Source organism: Triturus cristatus, chromosome 2_1 (genome assembly GCF_964204655.1).
Source record: "Triturus cristatus chromosome 2_1, aTriCri1.1, whole genome shotgun sequence".
Taxonomy (NCBI): Eukaryota; Metazoa; Chordata; class Amphibia; order Caudata; family Salamandridae; genus Triturus; species Triturus cristatus.
The window spans coordinates 1,002,296,136-1,002,318,859 of record NC_140581.1 but is presented as its reverse complement, the minus strand read 5'-3'; the positions used below and the strand labels follow the sequence as shown (position 1 = coordinate 1,002,318,859).

At 43.2% G+C, this 22,724-nt stretch overlaps 1 protein-coding gene across 4 annotated transcripts in view; it reads left to right on the top strand.

The window, feature by feature from the left end:
* SH3GL2 (SH3 domain containing GRB2 like 2, endophilin A1) overlaps positions 1-22,724 on the top strand; it is a 582,274-nt gene that overhangs the window by 299,712 nt on the left and 259,838 nt on the right. For all 4 annotated transcript variants that reach the window (XM_085634744.1, XM_085634763.1, XM_085634770.1 and 1 more), the window contains exon 2: positions 8,938-9,006. In XM_085634744.1, the coding sequence (XP_085490870.1) occupies positions 8,998-9,006 (9 nt within the window). In that variant the 5' untranslated portion in view covers positions 8,938-8,997. The remainder of the gene's footprint in view (positions 1-8,937; positions 9,007-22,724) is intronic.

The window sequence follows — 22,724 nt, the reverse complement described above, 5'->3', positions numbered from 1 at the left end:
TGGAACCTCTTGTGGCCTAGTGGCTAGAGCTGCCAACCATGCACCATGAGGAGCCAGGCTCGAATCCTAGCCTTGGCTTAGCATCCTGTGAATCCAAGCAAATCACTGTGCCAGAAAAAAACCGAAAGTGGTCTTTGTCTGTTGTGAAGCACTGTTATGTCCATGGTCAAGGTTTGTGCTACGTAAAACAGCCAAAAATACAATTTGGACCCTGCCTGTCACCCATAATTTAGTCTCCTCTACCAAGACTTAAAGTCAAAGAATTGAGCTTTAATGGCATAAAGAGATATCCATTTAGTGACTGAATTACACAGTGAGAAACTGGAAAATCTAGGATCAATCCTGGTTTTCCTGCTTAATCAAGCTGTGTGATCCTAGGCAAATGCTTTATTTCATTATCATAAATCAGAGCAGTTTCAAATTTGTGCATTTAGGCTGTGTGTTGTACAGGCACCTCTTGTGTTTGATGTATTAAACTATAATTACTCTCCCTGTTTATTAAGAATCTATTCCACATATAAGGTATGTGAGTGCTGAAGTTCATCTTAGTCAGGGGCACTGGTATTATGTAATTTTGCGGTCACTGCATTTTCTGCATAATTATGGATTGGCTGTATTTGCCACATAATCCATTTGCTGCATAACCTGCAGCTATTAAACAAAAACATAAGTTTGTTTGTAGTTGCAACATATGTTACTGCACAGTGAAAAGCCCTTCGCAAAGGTTGACTGGTCATCTTTCTGGTGCTTATTGCTGTATTTGGGTTTCATACTGGTATTAATGAGATGAAAGCTTTCCTCACATAGTAATAATATGGAAAAAAAATACAAAATAATAAGGTAATGCTATCACAAAATGTGTTGTATTTTGCCACATACGTTTTTCTTTCTTACTGCATGTTATTAAACCCTATAGCATAATTTGGTCCTTTATTGATGCATAATTCCAGTGGCCCTCCTCATAGTTCACTAATACCATTAGCATCAGGAAGTGGGCAGGAACGTTTGTCAGCGCATGTTGAAAAACCCTTACTAAATACATCTCAATGCAGTGATATCATCTAAAGTACTTAGGTAAAATGCCTCAGTGTGTTAAATAAATATGCTTTTTTGAATTTTGATGAGCCATATGGACTCTTCCTGTTAGTTTGTTGGCTCTCCCACCTCTATATGCTATCCCTTTCACCTCTTCTCTCTCCCAGACTCTCACTGATATTCTTACCCTATCTCCATTTCGTTCTTCCATCCTAAGTGAGTAATGTCCATTGGTGATGGGGCATGATTCTTTCTTTTGTTGTGAGTCATGGAGGGCTCCTTGCTTTCCATTTGCAGAGGGACAAGTCTTACTTCACACCTAAGGGCACTTCAGATACCCATCTAATCGCTGCACAGGGGAGGGGGCCTTGCCTTGGGTCTTGTAGCATTGCACCACCGCGGCTCCCTGGCCCTCGAGATGCTGAAATATTTTTGCATAAATTGTTAAGGTTCAGGTCACTCCCCTTTTTTGCCCACAATGGTATGTCCCTACCTGGTCCTTGTCCCCGTCGGGCCTAACTCCCTTGTTTAATGAAATGTTTTTAAAGGCAGTGCTCTGGTGCGGGACCCCTTGGTTTTGAGCAGGGCCCTGTGCAGCTATTCGCACTGCACTGCCCATGCCTAACGCCGGCCCTGCGCTTACAATATAACGTCTGGTCATGATTGACACTTTGGTCTGTGGTTCTCCCTGTCCTGTAAGTCAGGCTGCCCTCGACTTAAAAGAACATTATTAAAAATGAAAGCGGACTTCACCATTCCTGCAGGGCCGGACTGGAAACCCAAAGCAGCCATGGCAATTTTGTCAGACCAGCCCCGGGAAAGCACTGCCGAGCCCATGGAGGCTGGAAACCCTTGCTCGCTGCTTTTGTTACTGGGTGCCATGGGCGTAACACAGGCCCCCGCAGCCCCGCGGGGCAGGGGGCCCCGAGTTGTAGGGGGCCCCCTTAGCACCGTACTCAGGACTAAGAACTCCATATTAAATATGGAGTGGGGGCCCCTTCATGTACCTTGAAGGGGGGCCTCCTTAACTCTTGTTACGCCAGTGCTGGGGGCGGATATTGCAGCACCACTGCAAATCAGGCCCCCAGTAACAAAACCTGCACCTGCCCATGCAAAACCGGCCCACACACTTCCAGCCTACCAAGGAAACACCCAATGCCCGCTACGGCCAGTCCAGCTCTGCCCTCCTGAAGTTGATGAAGGTCTCTAATCTGTCTAATCTTGTCCTCAACCCAACAGATTTCGCATTTAGTATTGCTGCACCTCAGTTAGCACTGCGCATTGAGAGCAAAACAAAGACCAAAATAGGCATATGAACATAGTGAAGCTGAAAACTGCTCATCAGTTTGGTTTCAGAGCAAGCAATTCGCTGTAAACCTGCATTAGCAACAGAGCAGCAACCCAGGGCTTAAAGACTGACTAAGACTTCCACATGTGCGAAATAAACTTATTTTCCCAATAAACTCATATGCAAATGTAGCAACTTTTCACATTTGCACCTTGATCAAAATCAGCACCTGGGACGTTGCTAATGTGCAAAATATGCTTGCGCTACATAGCATTGGGAAACATTGTGAACCACATGAAAAAGAAGGACAACCACAGCAATGCCAGTCTCTAGAAGGGAAAGGACCACCCATCAATAAAGCTTTGATCCGTCCGTATAAAACCTCCAGAAGTCTTTGCTCCGACACGCTTCATCTGGCAGAAGTTCCCAGAATCAAGAGAGCTAGAAGCGGGGGGTAGGCTTTTTTCATGCAATGCCGCCAAACTCTGGAAAGCTCTTCTGCTTCACCTCCGTAGGTTACCTATCCACTCCATCTTCCGGAAGCATTTGAAGACCTGGCTTTTCCCATAATTTCTGGTTGCTCACTCTGGTTTTCCGCTTAGCGCTAGGATGCTTCCGAATAGCCATGCGCTTTACAAAAACCCATTCCATTCCACTCAGCCTGTTCTGGCTCATGTTTTAGGAAGGATACTGGAGTTCATTGTTGCGCAAACAGTAGTCCGGCAAGGAAGATTGTACTCCGGAATATTGAGTATAGGAATATCGTGATACACACAAATTGTGGACAGAATATCGAGGGTCAAAATATTGAACAGTACATGCATATGGAGAAAGTATACACTTGCTATTCTTAACTCCACATCTACACACTTTGAAGATATAGATATATCATCAAGGTACATATATGAGGAGTTGGGTATAGAAAATCTATTCATACTTACCTTTTGATATTTTTTCCTTTAACATTGTGTCTAAGATATCTGGCGTTATCGAGATTCCTATCTCATTATTCTAGGGACACAACTCCAAGGAACAATTTGTTGAAGCTAGTCAAGCACTTCTGAGTGGTCGGTCAACCATCTACACTCACTACTGGACGAAAAATGGACCACAAATGGGCCAACTTCATTTATTTCATATTTGTGAAAAATGTTAAAACAAACTTGTATCTCTCCCTGCAAATGTAGGTATGGGTACTGGCTCAGCTATCTTTAATATCCTTATTCAACTTTTTGATCTGGTGTGAAGTTCTTGAAGGAAAAAAGAAAAAAAGAAGGATCACTTGAAAGTTCACTAGACAAACATGAAATGACATTTCGTTAATAAAATTAAAGTATAATGCAGCAGAAATGGAAATCAATCCTCGTTCCATTCATCTGTATATCAGGATTAAATCGAGAGTGCTGAGGTAGTTGGAGCGCACGTATTCCACATATTGGTAATACTTGGTGGCGGTGCTACCTATATGGTTTGCTTCTGAGATTGCCACTATACATCGAGCAATCCCTCTAAAGTTTTTCACTTGCATGACATCTTTTTCCCGTAGCACCAACGTTCGGTGGTGTTGGGTCCACCCCAGGTGACCTCAACACAACTTCCTTCCATCACGCCAATATCCAGAGTCCCTGGTTTTAGCAGCTGTGTTTTTAGAGTGTTCATTGACTCAATGCGGTGAGGAAACTGAAGGCTCTGCGCGTATGAAGACCGTCGCGGCTGTGTTCTTTTTGTTATATTTTCTAAGGAGTTCTGTACTCACCACCAGGGCCGGCTTTAGGGCATTGCGACTGGTGCGGTCGCACAGGGCGCTGACCTGTGGAGGGGGGGCGCTGTGACCTCAGGGGGCGCTGTGTTTAGCAATATCTTATGATAGAGTTGAGGAGCACTTTTGCAGGTGGTAGGGAGAGAATCCGAAGAGGTGGTCATGGGATGTGGGGGGCACCAAAAGTGATTGTCACACTGGGGGCCAACAGCGCAAAAGCTGGCCCTGGGCCTAGGCTTCTAACACTTTCACTTTGGGTCTTCTACGCCCGAAATGTCAATTGCTTGCATTTATTTCGTTTTCAAAGTCTCACTGTTCCGAGCAGCCTGCACTTGGCTGTGTTTCACACAGTCTTGCACCTGTCACTGTCTGTGCCACACATGCCTTGCAGCAGAGTGGGCTTATTGACTCTTCTCCTCTATGTTCTACTCTTCCCCCCTGTACTGTGGGCCTCAAGATTAAATGTTTTTCCTATTTTAAGGAATACAGTAGATACTGCATTTTAAATTTTATGTGCCCAGAAAAGAATACATCTGAGCCCACGACTAAGCATGAAACCAGCACTGTTTTACTGCATGAGTTTAAGGTAGGAAAAAAAGGTTGTGTGGAGTGGGCGCCAGCCAAGATTGTGGCACTGGGCGCCATCAACTCTAAAGCTGGCCCTGCTCACCACTCAGGCATTGGCAGGCATGTGGCTTGAGGCGAGAGCCTGGGTCACTGCTTCAGACGCTTTTATAGCGTGAATTGAAATTAATGCTTTCGTGATCGCTTCCTAGGTGACTGCTTTCAGGAGTGATGAAATGAGAGAGGGAAGGGGAGAGAGAGAACTAGATTATCATTACTGGTGTCCAGCCGGACTAATTTGTGCTGTGAAAGTGTCAGGCTTGAAAGGGTCTGAATGTAAGGCCTTTTGCACTGAGCACTAGGAGACACTGCAGAGAATGTATTGGTGTATGCAGCCAGCAAAGTCGTGGACCAATGGCGAAAGGTATAGATGTCTTGGATAGGGTGGGACTGCAGTGCTTTAAATGGACAGGTGCTGTCCGGTACTGAGTACCTGCACTTCTTCATTTTGAAACAAGGAGTGCCTGCACTTCTCAGCTCTGCTGCAATACATTTTATGGGAGAGTACATGCACTTCTCAGAACTGCTGCAATAGATTTATTGGGAGGTGAATCACACTCACTAAAGGGGGAAGAGGAAGAACTCCCACTTCGACCTCCACTATAAATATCCAACAACACACACTAAGAAGTAGGAGCAAACAATATCCCGCTCCAACAGCAGGCGTCAAAGCTAATATGTTTGAAGAACTGCCCTCACCCACAAAATTGTGGCATGCTTCATCATTGGGCTTCTAAACCACACCCCTGTGCAGACCAACACTTAGGGTAGAGCAATAGGGAAGGGGAAATACTTTACAAACATGAAGAAGAGTAGGGATCACGCAAAGAAAATTATAAGTGCAGATAGTAGGCTCTAAATCTGGCTCAGGAATACCCACTTCCCTATTTTATTCCTGGATTCCCTGGCCAGGATTTAAACTTAAAGTGAAGGGTGGTGGTGATATGGCTGATAAGAAACCGTTCACCTCTCCTCTCTGCATGTAAGTCGACATGTTTCTGCCGGTTATTGTGTCTTTTCTGGCATTCGTCAGGACCACAAGATCCCCTTTATAATACCCTCCTTTCCTACCCTTATTTCAGTAGCTCGAGGATAGACCCTGTTTGGTCAATGAATGTGTAATCACTCTTCAGAAAAAAACGAGTTTCAAAGTTGTTGACGCTTGAACAGGCGTGGGAGCAATGGCGGCTCCCTGTAGTCAAACATTCGTCAAGGTGAGGCTGCTACCTAGAATCTGTCGCTTCATACGCCGTGAAGGTAAGAGGAGAGTACCTGCACTTCTCAGGAGCTAACCAGGGCTCTGGATAGTGAGTACCAGCACTTCTTCATTTCCATCTAAAGCACCTGGTGGGAGGAAGTACATTTGGCATTTTAGTGTCAGAAGAAATGGAGCCTGGTGATCTTCAGCTTCTTTCAGATGTCGGATGGCCCTCTGTGTCTTTGCTCCTGGTTGTTCCAGCAGGGCCAGATTAGCTATTTTTCTACTCGGGTATCCCGATGGCGGCTGTCAGAGGAGGATGGCTGCTATGTCTCAAACATGCCCTCATGGTCATATTCTAGTCAGGGCCTCTCACGGTGTGGGGATGGTTTGAACATGTTTTGCCAGAACTGATTTTGTTTCCCAGTCCGCCCCGGATTCCAGCCTTTTTTTCTCTCTGGATTTCTGGAAATTTGGATCTCGTAGAAGATTGGACAGGTAGATGCAAACATGGTGCTATATAGACTCTTACATTCTGCCAGCCTGTGCGATTGAAAGGTGAAGAAGGAAGGTAGATAGTATGCACTGGCACAACTGGGTGTCACAATTTGGGGTCTCTTGTGTGGAAAGAGACACAGTCGTGGAAAGGTGCGCATGACCGCTACAATTATTTTGAGTAGTTGTGATGATTCAGCCTTAAGCCCAGTACAATTGTCACATTCAGTGTTGCCATGCTTCATGGATGTTGAAACGTTTGCGATATGGATCATAAAATAGTGTGCATACGGATGACAGAGGAATAACATAACATCGCGTGAACAGTACATATGGATTCCACTGCAAAGAATGTGTATTTTGATGTGTGTGCATCACCTCAACACTCCGGCAATAGTATACATTTGAGCTGTCCGTAGGTGTTCTTGGAGGGCATCTACAAAATGAATAGAAGTAGGAAAAAGGTACGGGGAATTGATTGTACACACCCTGAATGGATACCCATTCTGTGCAACCTGAGAAACCGTAACATACTCGGCTAATAGACAGATGCAGCCGGAATTTGGTTAAATCACTAACTAAATAAGGGTATAATTTATTTTTTGCATCCTGGGTATGTGATTGTATGCAATTTCTTGTGCATACATAGGAGCATTAACTGTGTTTCTAAGTCGAGTGACGGCAGCAGAATCTCTTGCAGCATCTGTGGTTTGAGAAGTGGGCCTACGGGTTCCGATGTATAAGGCTCCTACCCTTATCTAGCCGTTCTTGATATATTGGACGGTGTGGGGACCCAGTGGCCGCGTGCACTGACCTGCCCTGCGGAGAAGTTTGTGGGATCACTATGAGATATCCCAGCTCTTGGCGGGGGATGCCTGAGGCACATGGGAGACACAGATTGGTTGGGATGGGCTGAGTTGGGGCGCACTTGTACACATACACACACATGCAGTTTGAGGGTTGGGGGTCTTGCTTTAGTATTTTTGTCTTGCAGTGTGTCAGCACTTGGTACAACTGTTTGGTTTTTGGTATACGGATGCTTTGACTGTGTTCTTGGTGGGAGCTGCCTACTCTACTGGTTGGACACTTCGATCCTCCCGGGATATAGAGTTTTGAAGAGAGGACGAGCGTCCTAGTGCATCATATCTGCCAACATTCTGAACCAATATGATTGGACAGTGTCTGACTTCCATCCTCTGCTGTGGAGTGTTCTTAATGAATACCAGATCTGGTCTAGTTCCATATGTCATTGAAACAGAATTATTTTAGAAGAACTTTTAAGATCATGCGTAACTCATTTAAGCTTTGTGTAAGCTTAGACTAAACTATGAGTTTCCTTTTTGGAAAAGATAGTAGGAATTTTTGCATAGTATATGCGGCTGAAGTCGTGAAGCAGCAAAACGGATAAAGAGGGCACATGTTCTCCTTAACTCCACTAACAGCCTACTTTGAATAGGGGAAGAACCTGAGTTATGTGACCTATTCTATCCGCGAGACAATGTTGGAACGCAGAGCAACTTTATCTCTAGGGCTGACTGGTCAAACCAGTCCGAGAACAGCTGGGAAAGGAGGTCCCGCCAGTTATTTCCATAAGCAGAGACAGTCAAATGTTGGTCTGCCAATCACTTTTTTTTAGAAATAAGGAGACTTCTATATAAGCTAAGTTTAGGCCAGATATTGCAAACTCTTTCACCAGTCATGGTGTTTTTGGTGTTGTACTTAGTAAAGAAGCCTTAAAGAGCATGGACAAATTGCACACTCACTAGGGTATGAGGAAGATAGGTAGATATGGCCTGCTGGCTTCCTTGAAACTACAAAACACGGCGATGCCTCCAGTTGGAGACTTTGGAATGCAACATCAGCGTAACCAGCAATGCTTAGTTTCTAACAAAATAAGTGCCAGGGCCCTCGTCAGGAGGCCACTGCTGTTTGCACCACCCATTGCCCTGCTATGCTGCCAATGACAGTACCAACACACCAACAAACCATCGCTCTCCTACGAGTATGACAATTCAGACCATTACAGGCCCCTAAAGCTATGAGAATGGCTTGGGTGGCAGCCATTAGTAATTTCTAATGTATATTGAATTAATAAACTACTGTTGTTGTGCTCATCGCTAAATTAAATAAACTTTGCCACCATGTGGCAAACTGTCTTAAGTGGCAGTGTTGACAATAAAGTGCCGGTGCCAAGCACCGGAATCCACTGCCTCAAATTAAGCACTGGTAGCCAGACAATTTACACTCACATTTTTAATGTGCTCATAGTCTTGACTGAATATTCACCATCACCGCAGCTGGTTCCATTGTTGTGCGGCATATATGAACAAAATATTTCACGCAGTAGTTGGTGGGGCCAAACTCTATGAGGAACTATAATGTAGACATTTAATCACATCAGCCTTTTTGGTTTCCAGAATGGTATAAGTAAATGTTGCATTTCACATAACGTGTCTAATGATCCACATGAAATTAAAGTAATTGCGTTGTGATATTTTATGTAGATGAGTAACATATTTTTGTACTTTTCCTCAACAGAAAGTGAGTGAAAAAGTTGGAGGTGCTGAAGGAACCAAGCTAGACGATGACTTCAAAGAAATGGAAAGAGTAAGTCACCCATCTTATTAATATCAACATACTGTCACTGTTATAAAAAAATATATGTTCAGATCCAAGATGGTGTAGACCTAACAGGGTTTCCAGGTGGCTTTTTTCACATGTTTTAAGATGTAGCGGTTGATACACATTCAGACGCATAAAATACACATTTTCCAACTTTTCTAAGCCTTTGTGTCCACGATTCTGAATTGGTCCATGTTGACTTTAAGCAATACCTGAAATAAATAGATACTGGTGGCTGTTTCTACAGTTTCCAAGACTACGGTAAAAAGTCTGTGTGAAATTCTTCCCTGCGGGGAGGCAGGGAAGAGGAGGATCCACCGGAGTTAAATTTATCTGTAGGATTAATTATTTTTCTAGAATATTTGCAGCTGTGTTAGATAAATTGAACTACTACATAGATATTTGCTGACAGAGTGTGATGCTTAATTGTTATTTTTCCTTTCTAACGCTAATTAAGGTTTGCACTGGATCCACCAATTGGAAAAAAATTCTAAGTTTTGATGTTTCCATGAAAAGCTTTTTTATTGTTAAGAAAGTGTGTGGATTTTAGTGCTTGTAAGATGAGTCTAAAAGCGCTGGGATATAAGATAATTAATTTCAGGCGGCGATTTTACTTGTGTGTCGCTACCTGCTTCTGGATAGCTGCTTCGCACCACTTTATACAGGAGGACTCAAGAGCAAGACTACTTGAGGGGGACACGGAGTGGTAGAGGAAGTGGAGATGTGGAATGCAGTAGGATGGAAAAAGTTACCATTGTGCATCATATAAGTGGCCAAGCAAGAAAACATATCTAAAGCTTATTGTGCAGATTAACAGTCCTGAAAAATAAAGTCTGAGACTACTCTGAAATCCAAAGGGAGGGTCCTGCAGCTGATTGAAGTACATACATGATGTGCAGGTTCACATGTTGGTGTGCGTCATGACTAGAGTTATGTTATTTTATGTAATGTTATTAACGTGTCCTAATTGTGCAATACCACATCTCCTCTTCTCTCGCCGCTTAAAACTCAGTCAAAAAGAGAAATGAGTACAAAGGGGACCATACAAGGTGTTGTCAGAGCATACATTTTTTAGTTCCTTTCTGATTAAGGAGGATATGTTTCTAATATAAAAGGCAGAGCGTTTCACATTGAATGAGCCAGGACTGAAGATACACAACTTCCAAGAAGATCCTTGTGGAATTCGCAATCTCACAGACAACCCTGAGAGGACGAATGACGAGATCTCGAGGGGGGCATCTAATGAATCGATTAGCAATATATCTTGAAACTGTACCACAAATGGAACAATCAATAAAGTACAGTGTCTTAAAGGTAATCCAAGCCTTAATGAGAAGCCGGTGCAAAGCATTCAAGACTAGAGTAGTCCGACAAAACTGGGGTGCAGCTATCATCATGGGTGTTTGATTGTGGATGGAATGGAGTTGATCAACTTTATACCTAAATATATTTCAATACAAGAATCCAATCTTGAGCCGGTGAGCTCTGAAATAGTTGTATGCCAGCTGTCTTCACAAAGTACGCAGAGAACAGATCACTTGTTTGTCAAGCTACAGAAGGAAATAACTTCCACTGTCTGACTGCCCAAAGGTACGGAGGCGACAAAGTTAACCCCAAGACTTTTAATAAGTTCCATAGTCTGATGGCCAGAGAGAGGTGCGCCAGAGAGCACTTGGGGAGAGACACTGCAAGATCCCTCAACAGGCTTTGAGATTTGTCCCATATGTTCCTCAGTGGAAGGTATCAGAGACACTTCTGTATCCAGTAATCTCTTTGCAGTGGTAACCATATACCCCAAGAGTCTGATTGACATCATATAAGTCCTATTGTTGACTAGAGCTGATCTAGAACTGTGGGCCTAAAGGTGAAACGCTCTCCTAAATCCGCCACACCTATTGAACCATCTGTAACCCCACAACAAAGTTTGCACATGCACATCTTCTCCATATCAATTAAAGCTTTACTCATTTTTTCGTAACAATTTGGATAGGGTTTGAAGGGCTAATTGTACTATGAAAAAGGTAAACATATACTGGTGTAACAATTTATACCTTATGCTTTGCATGGTCTCCTCCTGTTCATACCTAAGATCATTAGCACCGCACCACTACTCCTTCTTTTCACGCTATACTCTTGAAGCCAAAGGCACACTCACACGAAAGGGAATGAATGATGAGTTCTTGTCACTGCAGGATTAGCTTTCTTGGTTAAGGTAAAATACATATGATTTTTATATCTGTATATATGCAAAAGGACAACCAACTTGGAGTAACCTGAGGATTTAGAGCAATAACAGTTATTAGTTGGAAAATGTTGATCAGATGTATTTATGAGCCCTATTGAAGAAGCACAGCGTAAGGGCCATCTCAAATTTTCCTTTGGTCATTCATATGTCCTGGGAGGAGGGCAAAAGTGTCTTATTTTGGGTTTTTCTGTTTCACATTTGGAATTAACTGATTAGTTTGGGCCTTGCTGTTAGAAATAGGGTCTCTAGTTGGCAGAAGTTAGCACCCTGTCCAAGTTGGGACCATCACCCTAGTCAGGGTAAGTCCGATACACACCCTAAATTAACCTGTGCTCACCCACTGGTAGCTTGGCACAGAGCAGTCAGGTTTAACTTATGAGGTAATGTGTAAATTATTTGTGTAACACTTAAATTACCGTAACTCAATGAAAACACCACAAAAAGACTCCATATGGGTTTAGAAAAATAGATATTATTTGAGTAAAACAAGACCAAAACGACAAAAATCCAATAAGTAGATGTCGAGATATACATTTTTAAAGAATAAACCAAAAATGGTGCTTAGAAGTCACTAACGATCAAACATTACTTACCTTGTGAGGGACTGGTGATGGAGGACTCAGACACGGTCCTGCTGAAGAAATACCTTTGACGGAGCTTTTATCGCCGCTGAGATTCTACTGCATCGTCGTTGAGCCATGCAGAAAGATTCCAGTGTCATCGTCGAGCTCCGTTGAAGTGAATGCAAAGCTTCATTGTCGAGCCAATTCTGTGTCATTGTCGAGCCGCGCAGGCTGTGGATTCTTTGTCATCGACCAGCATCGGTGTGGATGCGTGACTGCGGCGGTAATTCTCACACAGTCAAGACAATGTGTTGGCTTTTGCAAAAATCCGCTGCGGAACCCACTTCTGAGGCCCAGGACTTGAGGGGGCACCTTAGGCAAGGGTAGGACTTACAAATTGCAGAGTCCTGCAGCACTAGCAGGATTGCAGGAAGTCTTTTGTGTCCCTAAGACTTCAGAAAACAGGAGGCATGACAGCAAGCCCTTGGAGTCACTCTGGGTTCAAATAAGAAGGTCCAGTCCTTATCCTCAGCAGGGCAGTGATCAGCTGGTAGCAGGGCAGCTCAGCAAAGCTGAAAAGCACTTCCTCAGAACAGTCAGTCATAGGAAAGTGGCAATCCTTTCAGCACAGCAGTCTTTACTCCAGCAGAGTTCTTCCCAGGTCCAGTAGTGTACAGATTTGATAGTGCATGCTACTTATACCCCAGAGTGCCTTTGATATAGGGGGTTACTTCAAAGGGGTTCTCTGGAGTGCACAAGGATCCATTTCAACCCAGCCCCGGTGCCAGACTGCCAGTGGGAGGTAAATCAGTCCTTTGTGTGAGGTCAGGGCACAACCTATTCAGATGTAAGTGTGAGCCACCTATTCCCCTTCCTGCCCAGGAAGGCTGTCAGTATGTAGCTGAATCCCCTGTCACACCTAGACTTTCCTGTGTTGTGGCTATCTAGAGGGAATGCACAAAGTGTAGTTGTTACCCAGCCCAGACATGCACTGGAGACAGGCTGCAGGCACACAGAGCAAAGTTAAGAGCAGAGAAATGTCACTTTCTAAAAGAGGCATTTCCAAAATGGTAATGTCAAATCCAACTTTACCACTGAAGATGATTTGTCACCAGCATTTCAAAGATATTAAACATGAAGTAGCTACTCCTTTCCAATCAGGAATTCCAGCTTAAAATATGTTTTAAGGAATCCCCATTGCTGGCCTATGGAAGGAGTAGACCTCATAGCAGTGAAAACATTTATTTTCACTGTTTTTCACTGTAAAACTTAAAATTTCATGTCCGGCCTTTTAGTTACACAGCAACCTATACTTAGGGTCTCTTAGGGCCTGCCTTAGGGGTGACTTATGTCTAATAAAAGGGGTTTAAGGCTTGGCAAGTCATTGTAAATGCCAAGTCGAAGTGGCAGTAAATTGCACACACAGGCCCTGCAATATCAGGTGTAAGGCAGGTTTAAAAGGCTACTTGTATGGGTGGCACAATCAAGTGCTGCAAGCCCACTAGTATCATTTAATTTACAGGCCCTGGGTATATGATATATCACATTACAAGACACTTATCAGTAAATCAAATATGCCCAACAGGTATACACCAATTATGCACGTTTAGGAAAGAAGCACATTCACTTTAGCACTCAGAGTCCTGCTGTATGCTCAGAGTCCTAAAGCCAACAAAAAAAAAATTTGAAAGAGAGGAGAAGGAAGGCAACAATTTGAGCTAACCCTGCAAAAAGGGCCATTTCCAACACTTGCTTTGTGCCTTATGTGCCCCTCCTGATGCAGCTAATTTCATATGAAAGTATGTAGGTTTAATAGGTGGAGATTTTTGTTTAGGAGTCCGTATTATCTTGAAATTTATAGCCAGGTCAATGAAAGCCAAAAGGGACCAAGAAGTATGCATGTTTTGTGATATCTTTTTTGGATGATACGGTTGCGAATTCAGCAGGAACATAGAGGAATGACTGCATTTAGTGGAACAGTGGATGTTTTGGGCAGACAATTGCAGTGGCAGCTGCTAGCAGGGAAAAATGGTGAGGCGGGGCCTGTAAATACAATTTACCTGCTGACTTGCCACACTCTTCAACTCCTGAATTAAGATACACACAGTCCGCTGCGCCAATCCAGATACTTCTCTCATGGTGGTATTACCCAGCATGAGAGAAGCACTGGGATTGGGCGGAGTGGGCTGGTTTCATGCTTCAGCAAGGACTGGGAACCTGTGTTCCTGAGCCCTGCTGATATCTCTAGGAAACAGTCCGGTGATATCCATGTGCACATGTCCAAAGACGGCCGGGCAAACCGACTCATGCACTTGCAGTGCCCTATGCCCACCACTCCTCCTGCTGCTGATGGCCCCACACTCAAGACTCGGCTGCGGCTCCTACAAGTAAAGCAACACGATAACGCAGTTTTATTAATTGCTCTATTATCATTTTATTTTGCATGTTTTGATCTGGTCGTTCCAGGGGTGGGGCGACGCTCCTCCTCCATAATGGAAGAACCGCCCATTGACAATTGGCAGTTGTGTTGCCACTTTCTAGCTACCACAAGCCCAGTGTGTGAACATTGTGTCTCCAGTTTTTGAGCATGGGCTCGATATTTTTAGTAGAAGCAGGTGACATTGCGCAGACTTTATTCATTTTTAAAAGTCATCATGAAATTTAAGGTTTTTAGATTAGTCCCCAGGGTTTTGCTAGGCGCTGCATTAAAGAAGTAATGTTCAGAGTTTTTGCCTGCTCTTTTCATTTTGGATGCTTTGACTCTGGCATAGACCTGCTGTAATTTCGTTTTAATAGTTATAGTTTCAGCGAGAACAGGGTTGCCCAGTTTAGTAGATTGTCAAGTAGTGTTGGACAAAATATTGCGCCAAGGTTTCCACCAAAGCACGAAACATACAAAAATCAACCAGTTTCAGTGAAGTTTCTTGAATGTTCTAGCTTTTTGCATTATTTGCCCGCCACCATAAAACCCAGAAACAGTCACGAAATTTCATATTTTGTGGCTTGTCTTCTGATCCCTTTTCCCCATGTTTTGTCAAGCGTGGGATGTAGAATGTTTAGACTGTGGTTGTTTAGCTACATGGACATCAGCTTTGCAAAAGGATCTGGAAATAGCACGCTCAGGTATAGCTGGTATCACACACCGATGGTGGACATCTATCGTCCATCTTCATTTTGGAGATCCCTGTGGGTTCCATGTAGTTGCTTACCTTGGAAATCAACAGAGTAAAACTATCGACCTTCCCTCAAGACAGCAAAGGAGCAGCGGATCTCAAACCTCCTAGTTTTACGATGTGATTTCTGCCTGAGGAGGTGAACCAACAATCTCACTAGTGAAGATGAAATTATGTATAACAGTGTCGCGTGATCAGTTGCATTGAATGCTGCTCACAGGTGTAACAATAATAAAAGGCCTGTTTCATCTCTGTCCATGATTTGCATAGCCTCTTCCAATACAAGAGTGGTGGTGGCGGCTGCCTCCGTAAAGCTATGTTAAGGTTTAGTGAAGTGGGCATTTACCTAGGCGCCAATCTTTAAAGTGCGACAGGCAGTCAAACGTCTCTCGGTAAAAACGGGGTGCTTAAAAACAGATTCTTTTTTGACAGATGTGGATGCACACCTCAAAGAAGCTTTTTCTGTATGCCTGGCTGCCCAACCTCAACCATCGGCTCCTCAGGCAGTTGGTAGCGGATACATCTAAAAATAATGTTTCTGCCTCATGCCTTGCTCCTTAATTCATCTCACTTCGTCTACCTCAGCCCTTTCTTGTATCTTTCTCTCTACCTATCTCTACTTCTCTGTGCACTTAACCCTTTTTATTTCACCTATGTCTACCGTCCCTCTCTCTCAATACACCTCTCACTACTGCACTCTAACAACCGCACCTTCTCCTTATCATTCTTTGTACCGGTATCTCTACCTCTTTAAGTCACCTTCCTATGTTTCTGTTTCACCTTCTTCATCTCTCTCAATTTCACTCCATCTTTACCTCGCCTCTCTATCCCTCCCATGTCTCTCTGCCTCACTATTCTCTAGCTCCCTACCTCTCTCACAACCTTCCCCCCAGCTCCCCACTCTTTGCTTCATCTCTCTAGCTCCACATCACTCTCATATCTCTCTACCCCAACTCTCGTTCTCCTTCTCTCTACATAATCTCGCAATGTATCTCGTCATTCTGTCGTTATCTCTTCTCTCTACCCCCCCTCTCTCTCTTTCTCTGTCTGTTTCTACCTCTGTTGCCTCTACCCCAGCACTGCCACCTCCTTCTCACCACTGTTTTTTCTCTACCCCTCTGCCCTTTTCTGTCATTGCATCTCTATACTTTGCTCACTCCTCCTCCTCTGTAAAGTCCACCGCTAACTCTTTCTGCCCCTTCATCTTTAACCTCTCTTTCTTTAATTCAATTCTCTCTACCTGGTCTCTTGGTGTTCCCCACCCCTTTATTTCTGTCTCTCTAAATTTCCTTCTCCAAAGCTAGCTTGTTTTTCATGTCTACCTCAATCTACTATCACTATAACTCTCTTTCTCCTTCAGGTCACCCTCAGTATGTTTCTCCTACAATGGGAGGGACAGACTGGTTAGACATTGCACTTCACATAAAATATTGCTGATGCCAGACAAATAAATTACATCCAAGCATTAAAAGAAATGACAATATGAATGCTTGTTCACGCTTTTAATTGGTACTGTTTAGCTGGAGGTAGCCAGGCAGCTTGAGCTTGGCTGTTTTGAGTGCCACTGTTTCTGTTAATTTAGCATATCATTCAATGTAGATTGGTATCACAAGGGGCTTGAAGTAGCAGGAAAATGGAAATAAATTCAAAGTTACAGTGAATCGGGTACCTCAAAATATGTCTTGTCCTGCACTGCGCCTCTGTGCTGCATTTGGGCCAGAAATCTGATTGTAGAACTAGAAGATACTGAACTTGGATGTGTATTTGAGCAATTAGTTGGCAAAGATTTCCTCTGGGTTTTTTTTGCCCACATTTCTTTAAAAAGGAGAAAGGTTCCCCATGTTTAGAGAAGAGGGAATTAATCTTTGGTTCATTGAGCCATTTAGTAGTTTCAAGAAGAAGTTGTCCTGCGAGGCATGCGCATTCCTTAATTCCACTGGTCAGTATCGAGTCACCTGTTAATGAAGCTAGTCTTATTAATGAGAAAAGTTGGTAGATCTGCTTCTTAAACAAGGATCCTGCTTGTGAAAGCTTTATTTTGACATTCCTGGGTTTAGAAGGTGGATCTTTCATGATCTTTTTGTGACTAGGTATTTTAAGTGAGGTAAGGTGATCGTTGGGTGAAGCTGAGCACAATACTTCACTCTGGGGATTTCTAATTGTTTTCTGTTTTTATTTTTAAATCTGTTTATTAGGTTTTAAACAACATGCAAAGATAACACTTTTGCAATAAGGCACCCAATTACTTTACCGTTATGTAAACTACATCCGTCTCGTAGTAAATCAGCGACACTGTGTGTTTGTGGAGCTGGGCTCCCCCCAATTCTCAGAACTCCAAAGGTGTCTCCGCTACAATATCATGTAAGAGGATCCTGTATCTCCCAGTATGTTATATCTATAGGTAATGAAAAAACGAACTCCCTCTTAATTCGAATTGTGCCCATTACTAATGGAACAGTATCATCTAGACATCACCCAGTTTCGAGATACCCAGTAGTTCCCATTTTTTATTGCCATCAACATGTTTTAGACATACCAGCAGAGGTAATTCGCCGAGTGATGTCTCAAGCTTCATCCGATCTTTCCACCCTAATGCCTTCATTGCTCTACGTCTCGTCGCCAAATCTTGAAAACAACAGCCGTAGGACCTGGCAATTGGGTCACCCTGCCCATCCTGTACAGCTGACCAGGGTATCCCCCCACTAGAACCCATGGTTCCCCTATCTGCATACGCCAAGGGTTCTTGTTGTGTCGCGAATGCCCAGTCACTGATGAACAGCAAGTGAGTGACTCAGTAAAAAAGCCTCAGGTTTGGGAGGGTCACTCCCTCATCAACCTGATTCAAAGTCAAGACAGAGAGGGCAATCAGAGGCGGGCCCCCACCCAATAGCATCAGTCTAGTAGCTGCATCGACATCTCGGAAAACTTATCCAGGACCTCAAATGGTGTAGTCTGCAGTATGTATAGAAACCTGGGCAGATAGATCATATACAGGGCTGCCCAACCCAACATGCAGATGAGGGAGCTCTTGCCAGTGGACGTCTGCCCCTCTATACTCTGCTAGAATCCACTCTAAAGTCTCCTGGAAAAACAGGTTCCTCCTCAAGGTCACAAAAATGCCCAGGTCTTTGAAGAAGGTCGATTCCCATTTCAGGTGACTCCCCTAGCTACTGGCTGGGGGTCCAGTTCATTATTGGGAATGCAGTAGATTTGTTCCAGTTAATAGGGATCCCTGCATATGTTCTGAAGACATCAATGATAAAGAGAATGCAGGGGATTGAAACCTCCGGGTCCGCTAGATACAGCAGCATGTCATCCGCATGCAGCGATATCACGTCTTCCTGGTCTGGGTCCCACTTCAGGCCCCTTATTAGTGCATCACCTCAGATCAACTTCGCCAGGGGTTCTATTTCTACATCGAACAAAAGTAGGGGAAAAGGACATCTCGGCCGGGTGTCCCTACCCAGCCAGAACTCCCCCGACCTCACAATTTGTTTTCTAAATTAATTTCACTTATTTTGCATTTATTCACTTGGTGTGGCTACTCTAGTTATTGTGGGTTACAGATTTCTAGTTTTGATGGTTTGTAGAGCATTCTCATCAAAGTAGTTGATGGACGTCTGTCTCTGGTGAAGTTTTGGTAGGAGCGCTTTGAGTTTTTCAAACTGATATAGAAATTCTTCCTTTCTAAGAGGACACTATTTAATTTTTTCTGTTTTCTGTTGGGTTTATGGCAGTGCTATTCCACTCTTTTCCTGATGAGAACATTTTAAAAATGATAGCCAGGTGATCCCATCAGTCCTGCTTGAATGGCTCTTACATAACATGGTTATTTTTCTGCGGCAGAGGAAGTTTCAGTATTATCATTTGAATGTGTGCAGTTCCAAAGGTCCTTCATTGTGTGATTCATAGAATCTATTTTCTCATGCGCGAGCTGACATTTTCTAAATAGATGATGTGGCTAAAATGTGTGGATCTTCTGAGGTCTGTGAGTTACAATAGAAAGTTTTTTCTATCAATAATTGATTAACTCTCGAATGTCATACATTTGTGAAATATTTGAAGACTTCAGTTTCTAGTGACTCGAGTCTCCTGCAAGAGGAATGTGAAACCCTTGTTTCTACGATGAATGATATATCTTTATTGTAATCGGCTACAAAGTCTGTAATTTCGATGCTGCCATCACTGGCTGATTTCACATTTATTGGCATGTAATTTATTTTGGTTGGTAGGAAAGTAGATTGTTAATAAATGTGAAACAGAGGACTTCGAAGTGATGAGAGAAGTGGCTGTGCTCTATTAAAGATAATAACAATCTAGCTCCTAGACATGTAAAGCAGGTTTCTATGAGGAATACTAAGTTTTCCTTTGGTAATTTGGCCCAAGCAGCAGAGCTTTCCTCCGAGAAAAGTCAACCTGGTACATGTGGTACATGAGAACAATACCAAACATTACACTTCGGAAATAAATATGGTAAAATGCCATAAACAATTTAATTACAAGTAGTAAAATATAATGATTTATAAGACACCAAACAATTCAAATAAATGTAGGTTTGAGAAGTTTACAAAAATAGTAAAGAGCAATCATAGTAAACGCTGACCTGCAATGCGGTGAGGATGGGTAGCTGTTATTGTGTCTACTTGGTCTAGACTTTTACCTTTGCACTTAGTCACGCTGGCATACTAAGGCTCCAGAGGGCTGGGTATGTCAGGTGTGCAGTACACCGTAGCCTAAAACCTCACTACGTAAAGCTCCAAGTCTGTCAAAATTGGAAATCCTAGCTGCAGGGGTTGCATCTACATCAGGCACACTTCGGCACTTCTTCTGGCTCTGATGGGTTCCCTTTTGACGTAGAATCGTTTGTGAAGGTCGAAATCCATCAGCAGCGCAAGGTTGCAAGCCATATCTGAGTAGGCTCAAAGGTTGTAGCAAAAAATCTCAGAGTAAGACACACCAGGAAACATTGCCCATGTCATCAGTGGGTAGACTTGTGTACTTGTCCTGGTCTTCCAGACATTAAATATCGTCTAAGTTCGGTGTCTTCCTTATAGGTGTTCCAAAAATACCCCCCCAACCTGGAAAGGCTTCTTAGAGACCAGTGTACTGGTTCAAGTGATAAGGCATTTGCCTGCTAGCAATCGGGGCCACGGCCAAAAGGTTATGTCCCAAGGAGTCGTGCTGGTTTTTGCTGTCTCTTTTCCATAGATCTTCTACAATTTTCTATAGCAGAGACGTTTGACCCAGTTAGATCGTTGAATCTCTTAGCCTTGAGTGTCAGCAAGGGTTCATCTTTGCTGGCACTCAAGGGAGCCTTTTAGGTGATTTTCAGCATTCTCTTATGCTCTTGCTTTGTAGGCAACCAGCTGGGTTTGCTTTTTCTGTGATCCATGGCCTGGCACTTTACACAAGCAGTGATTCATATGGCCCTATTGCTTATCAGTTGCAATTTGTGGGTTGATGTTTTATGGGACCCAAGTGTAATAAAAAACAGTAATGCAGTCTTAAAAAAGACTACATGCTCCAAAACACTTTGCTGCATCCAGTATTGACAAAGGGAGACACCAAGGTTGTAAATATGCAAATGGTAGCTTTTGTAACTGCTCTACTATGAGATTCAGATATCATCCTAGGCTGAATAAAGTCATCAGATTACAATCCTTCTCAACCAAATTTGAAGACTAACCTGGGATCTTTAGGTGGAGCATGAATATTTCAGAATTTCAGTCTTTCTGCCGTTAAGGAAAAAAAGTTATGCCACATTTTACTTTGCTTAACCATACTCCTGGACTTCAAGATTTATACCCAGTCCCCTAATCCACAAGGAGTTCTGGCAGAAACCGGGCACTATCTGCATACAATTGTTACCATTCATCACATTCCTAAATTATCAGGTAACGAGGAAACACATAAATTGAACACAAGATGACCGAAAAGGGGTCACGTGGAACCCTGCATTTAACTTCTACCTGCTGCTAAAAAAATAAAATCCTATCATGTATGTTGTGACTTGCTAGATATGAAAGAAGAAGCGGAGGTCATCCTATTCCCTTATTCATGTCCAGTGCCCCACGTGACTGACAAGAACCATAGGACCTAAGATATTAAAAGCAAATAGGAGTCTTACAAGACGTGCAACTCTTTTCCCTTCATTCAGCGTGAATATTGGATGCTTTTGATTGTTAGTTCACTTGGAGTACTTTAGGATGTTTCGGAGGAAAATTTGCACAGAAAAGTTGGAGCACATAAATCCCGGTGACAAGACCATTCGAAAAAGGATGATTGGGCTTGGGGTATACTTTTGTAGACGAAGGACGTCCATAGGCGAATCAATGCCACGCTTCTGGACTTCTCACTACCTATACCTGTAGACTGTTGGAAATGGAATTACTTTGTAGCAAACCTATTCTATTTTGAAAAGCTTCTGTATATGGATGGAGGACAAGGCAGCTCAGGAGGATGGCAATGTACATGAGGTATCTGGCATCGAGTGGAAAAGTGCACTGTCTTAATTTGGGATGGCTTTGCAAGTACCACAACAGATTTAGCTTTGTCAGATATATTGTTTTCAGGAGGTTATTTGGCAGATAAAATTGGATTGAATAAAGGTTCCGAATCCTATGGGCAGAAGAATGAAGTGCTCTACTGAGCAACCTGAATTGTAACAATTTAGATCTTATATGGTTTGCCAATAATGGTGACGAATTAAATCTTTCTATTGAATTTGAAATCAAAGGACCAGTCATAAAAAGTGCAATCAGGGATTATTCTGTCTTTGAAAGGCTTGTGCATCAGAGTCCTGAGTGAACTAACCTGTAGCACTGACTGTGACTTTAAGGAGTCCAAAGCCTTGCTTGCTTTAGACTCTCCGGTGCAAACACCCGTTCCTCTAGAATTTGGAGTGGGAGTGGGGAGGGTGGTGCATCTACTCATGTCTGTTATTACTCTGGTGTTGGAGTTACCTATTACAACATTTTACCTGACCATCAACCAAGGAGGTCAATGTCTGACCTGCACTTGTGCCACCTCTGCCTCTTGAGTAGGGGATCTCCTCTGAGCACTGGGGGACACAAAACCCTTCACTTCCTCTTATGACAAGAGCCTTTACAGAGTGAATGGTTTATTCCATATGTTAGCCTCCAGCACTGAGCGTGGCTTAGTAATGAGCCAGTCAAGTCTTCTTAAACTTACAGTGCAAGAGAAAGTGTGACAGAAGGTGTTAGTCTCAAACTCCAGAGCTATTTGAGCTTCCCTGAAACTAGGTTCACTAACTCATGGCCAGGAAGCAATTTGTACTTGATCTCTTGGTGCAATGAACCAGCAACATCAATTCCAAGCAAAAGGAATCCCACGGTACAGCTTGGGCCCAGGACCTCCTTGCTTGGACATGGAATGGGAATAGTGATTCTCCAAGGAATGTGAAGAGAGATCATGATTTCTTTAAAGATATGGAGGTTAGCATAACATATTAGGCCTTTTAATGCTGAACTCCTGCAGTAGCACTTGTAAAGTGCAAACAAAAAATTACCATGACAACCATTCTAGAACCAGAACAACAAATGCTCTATAAGTCCATGTTCTAGAATCATCTTCCTCTTTTAAATCTGCAACATGCTGAAATCATTGTCCACTTCTCTAGACTTCTCTCTGCTTCATCCGCTTCTTCGATGAAAAACCTCTTTAACCTTCGGTGAACCCAAAAACATGGTATTAAAACTCCTT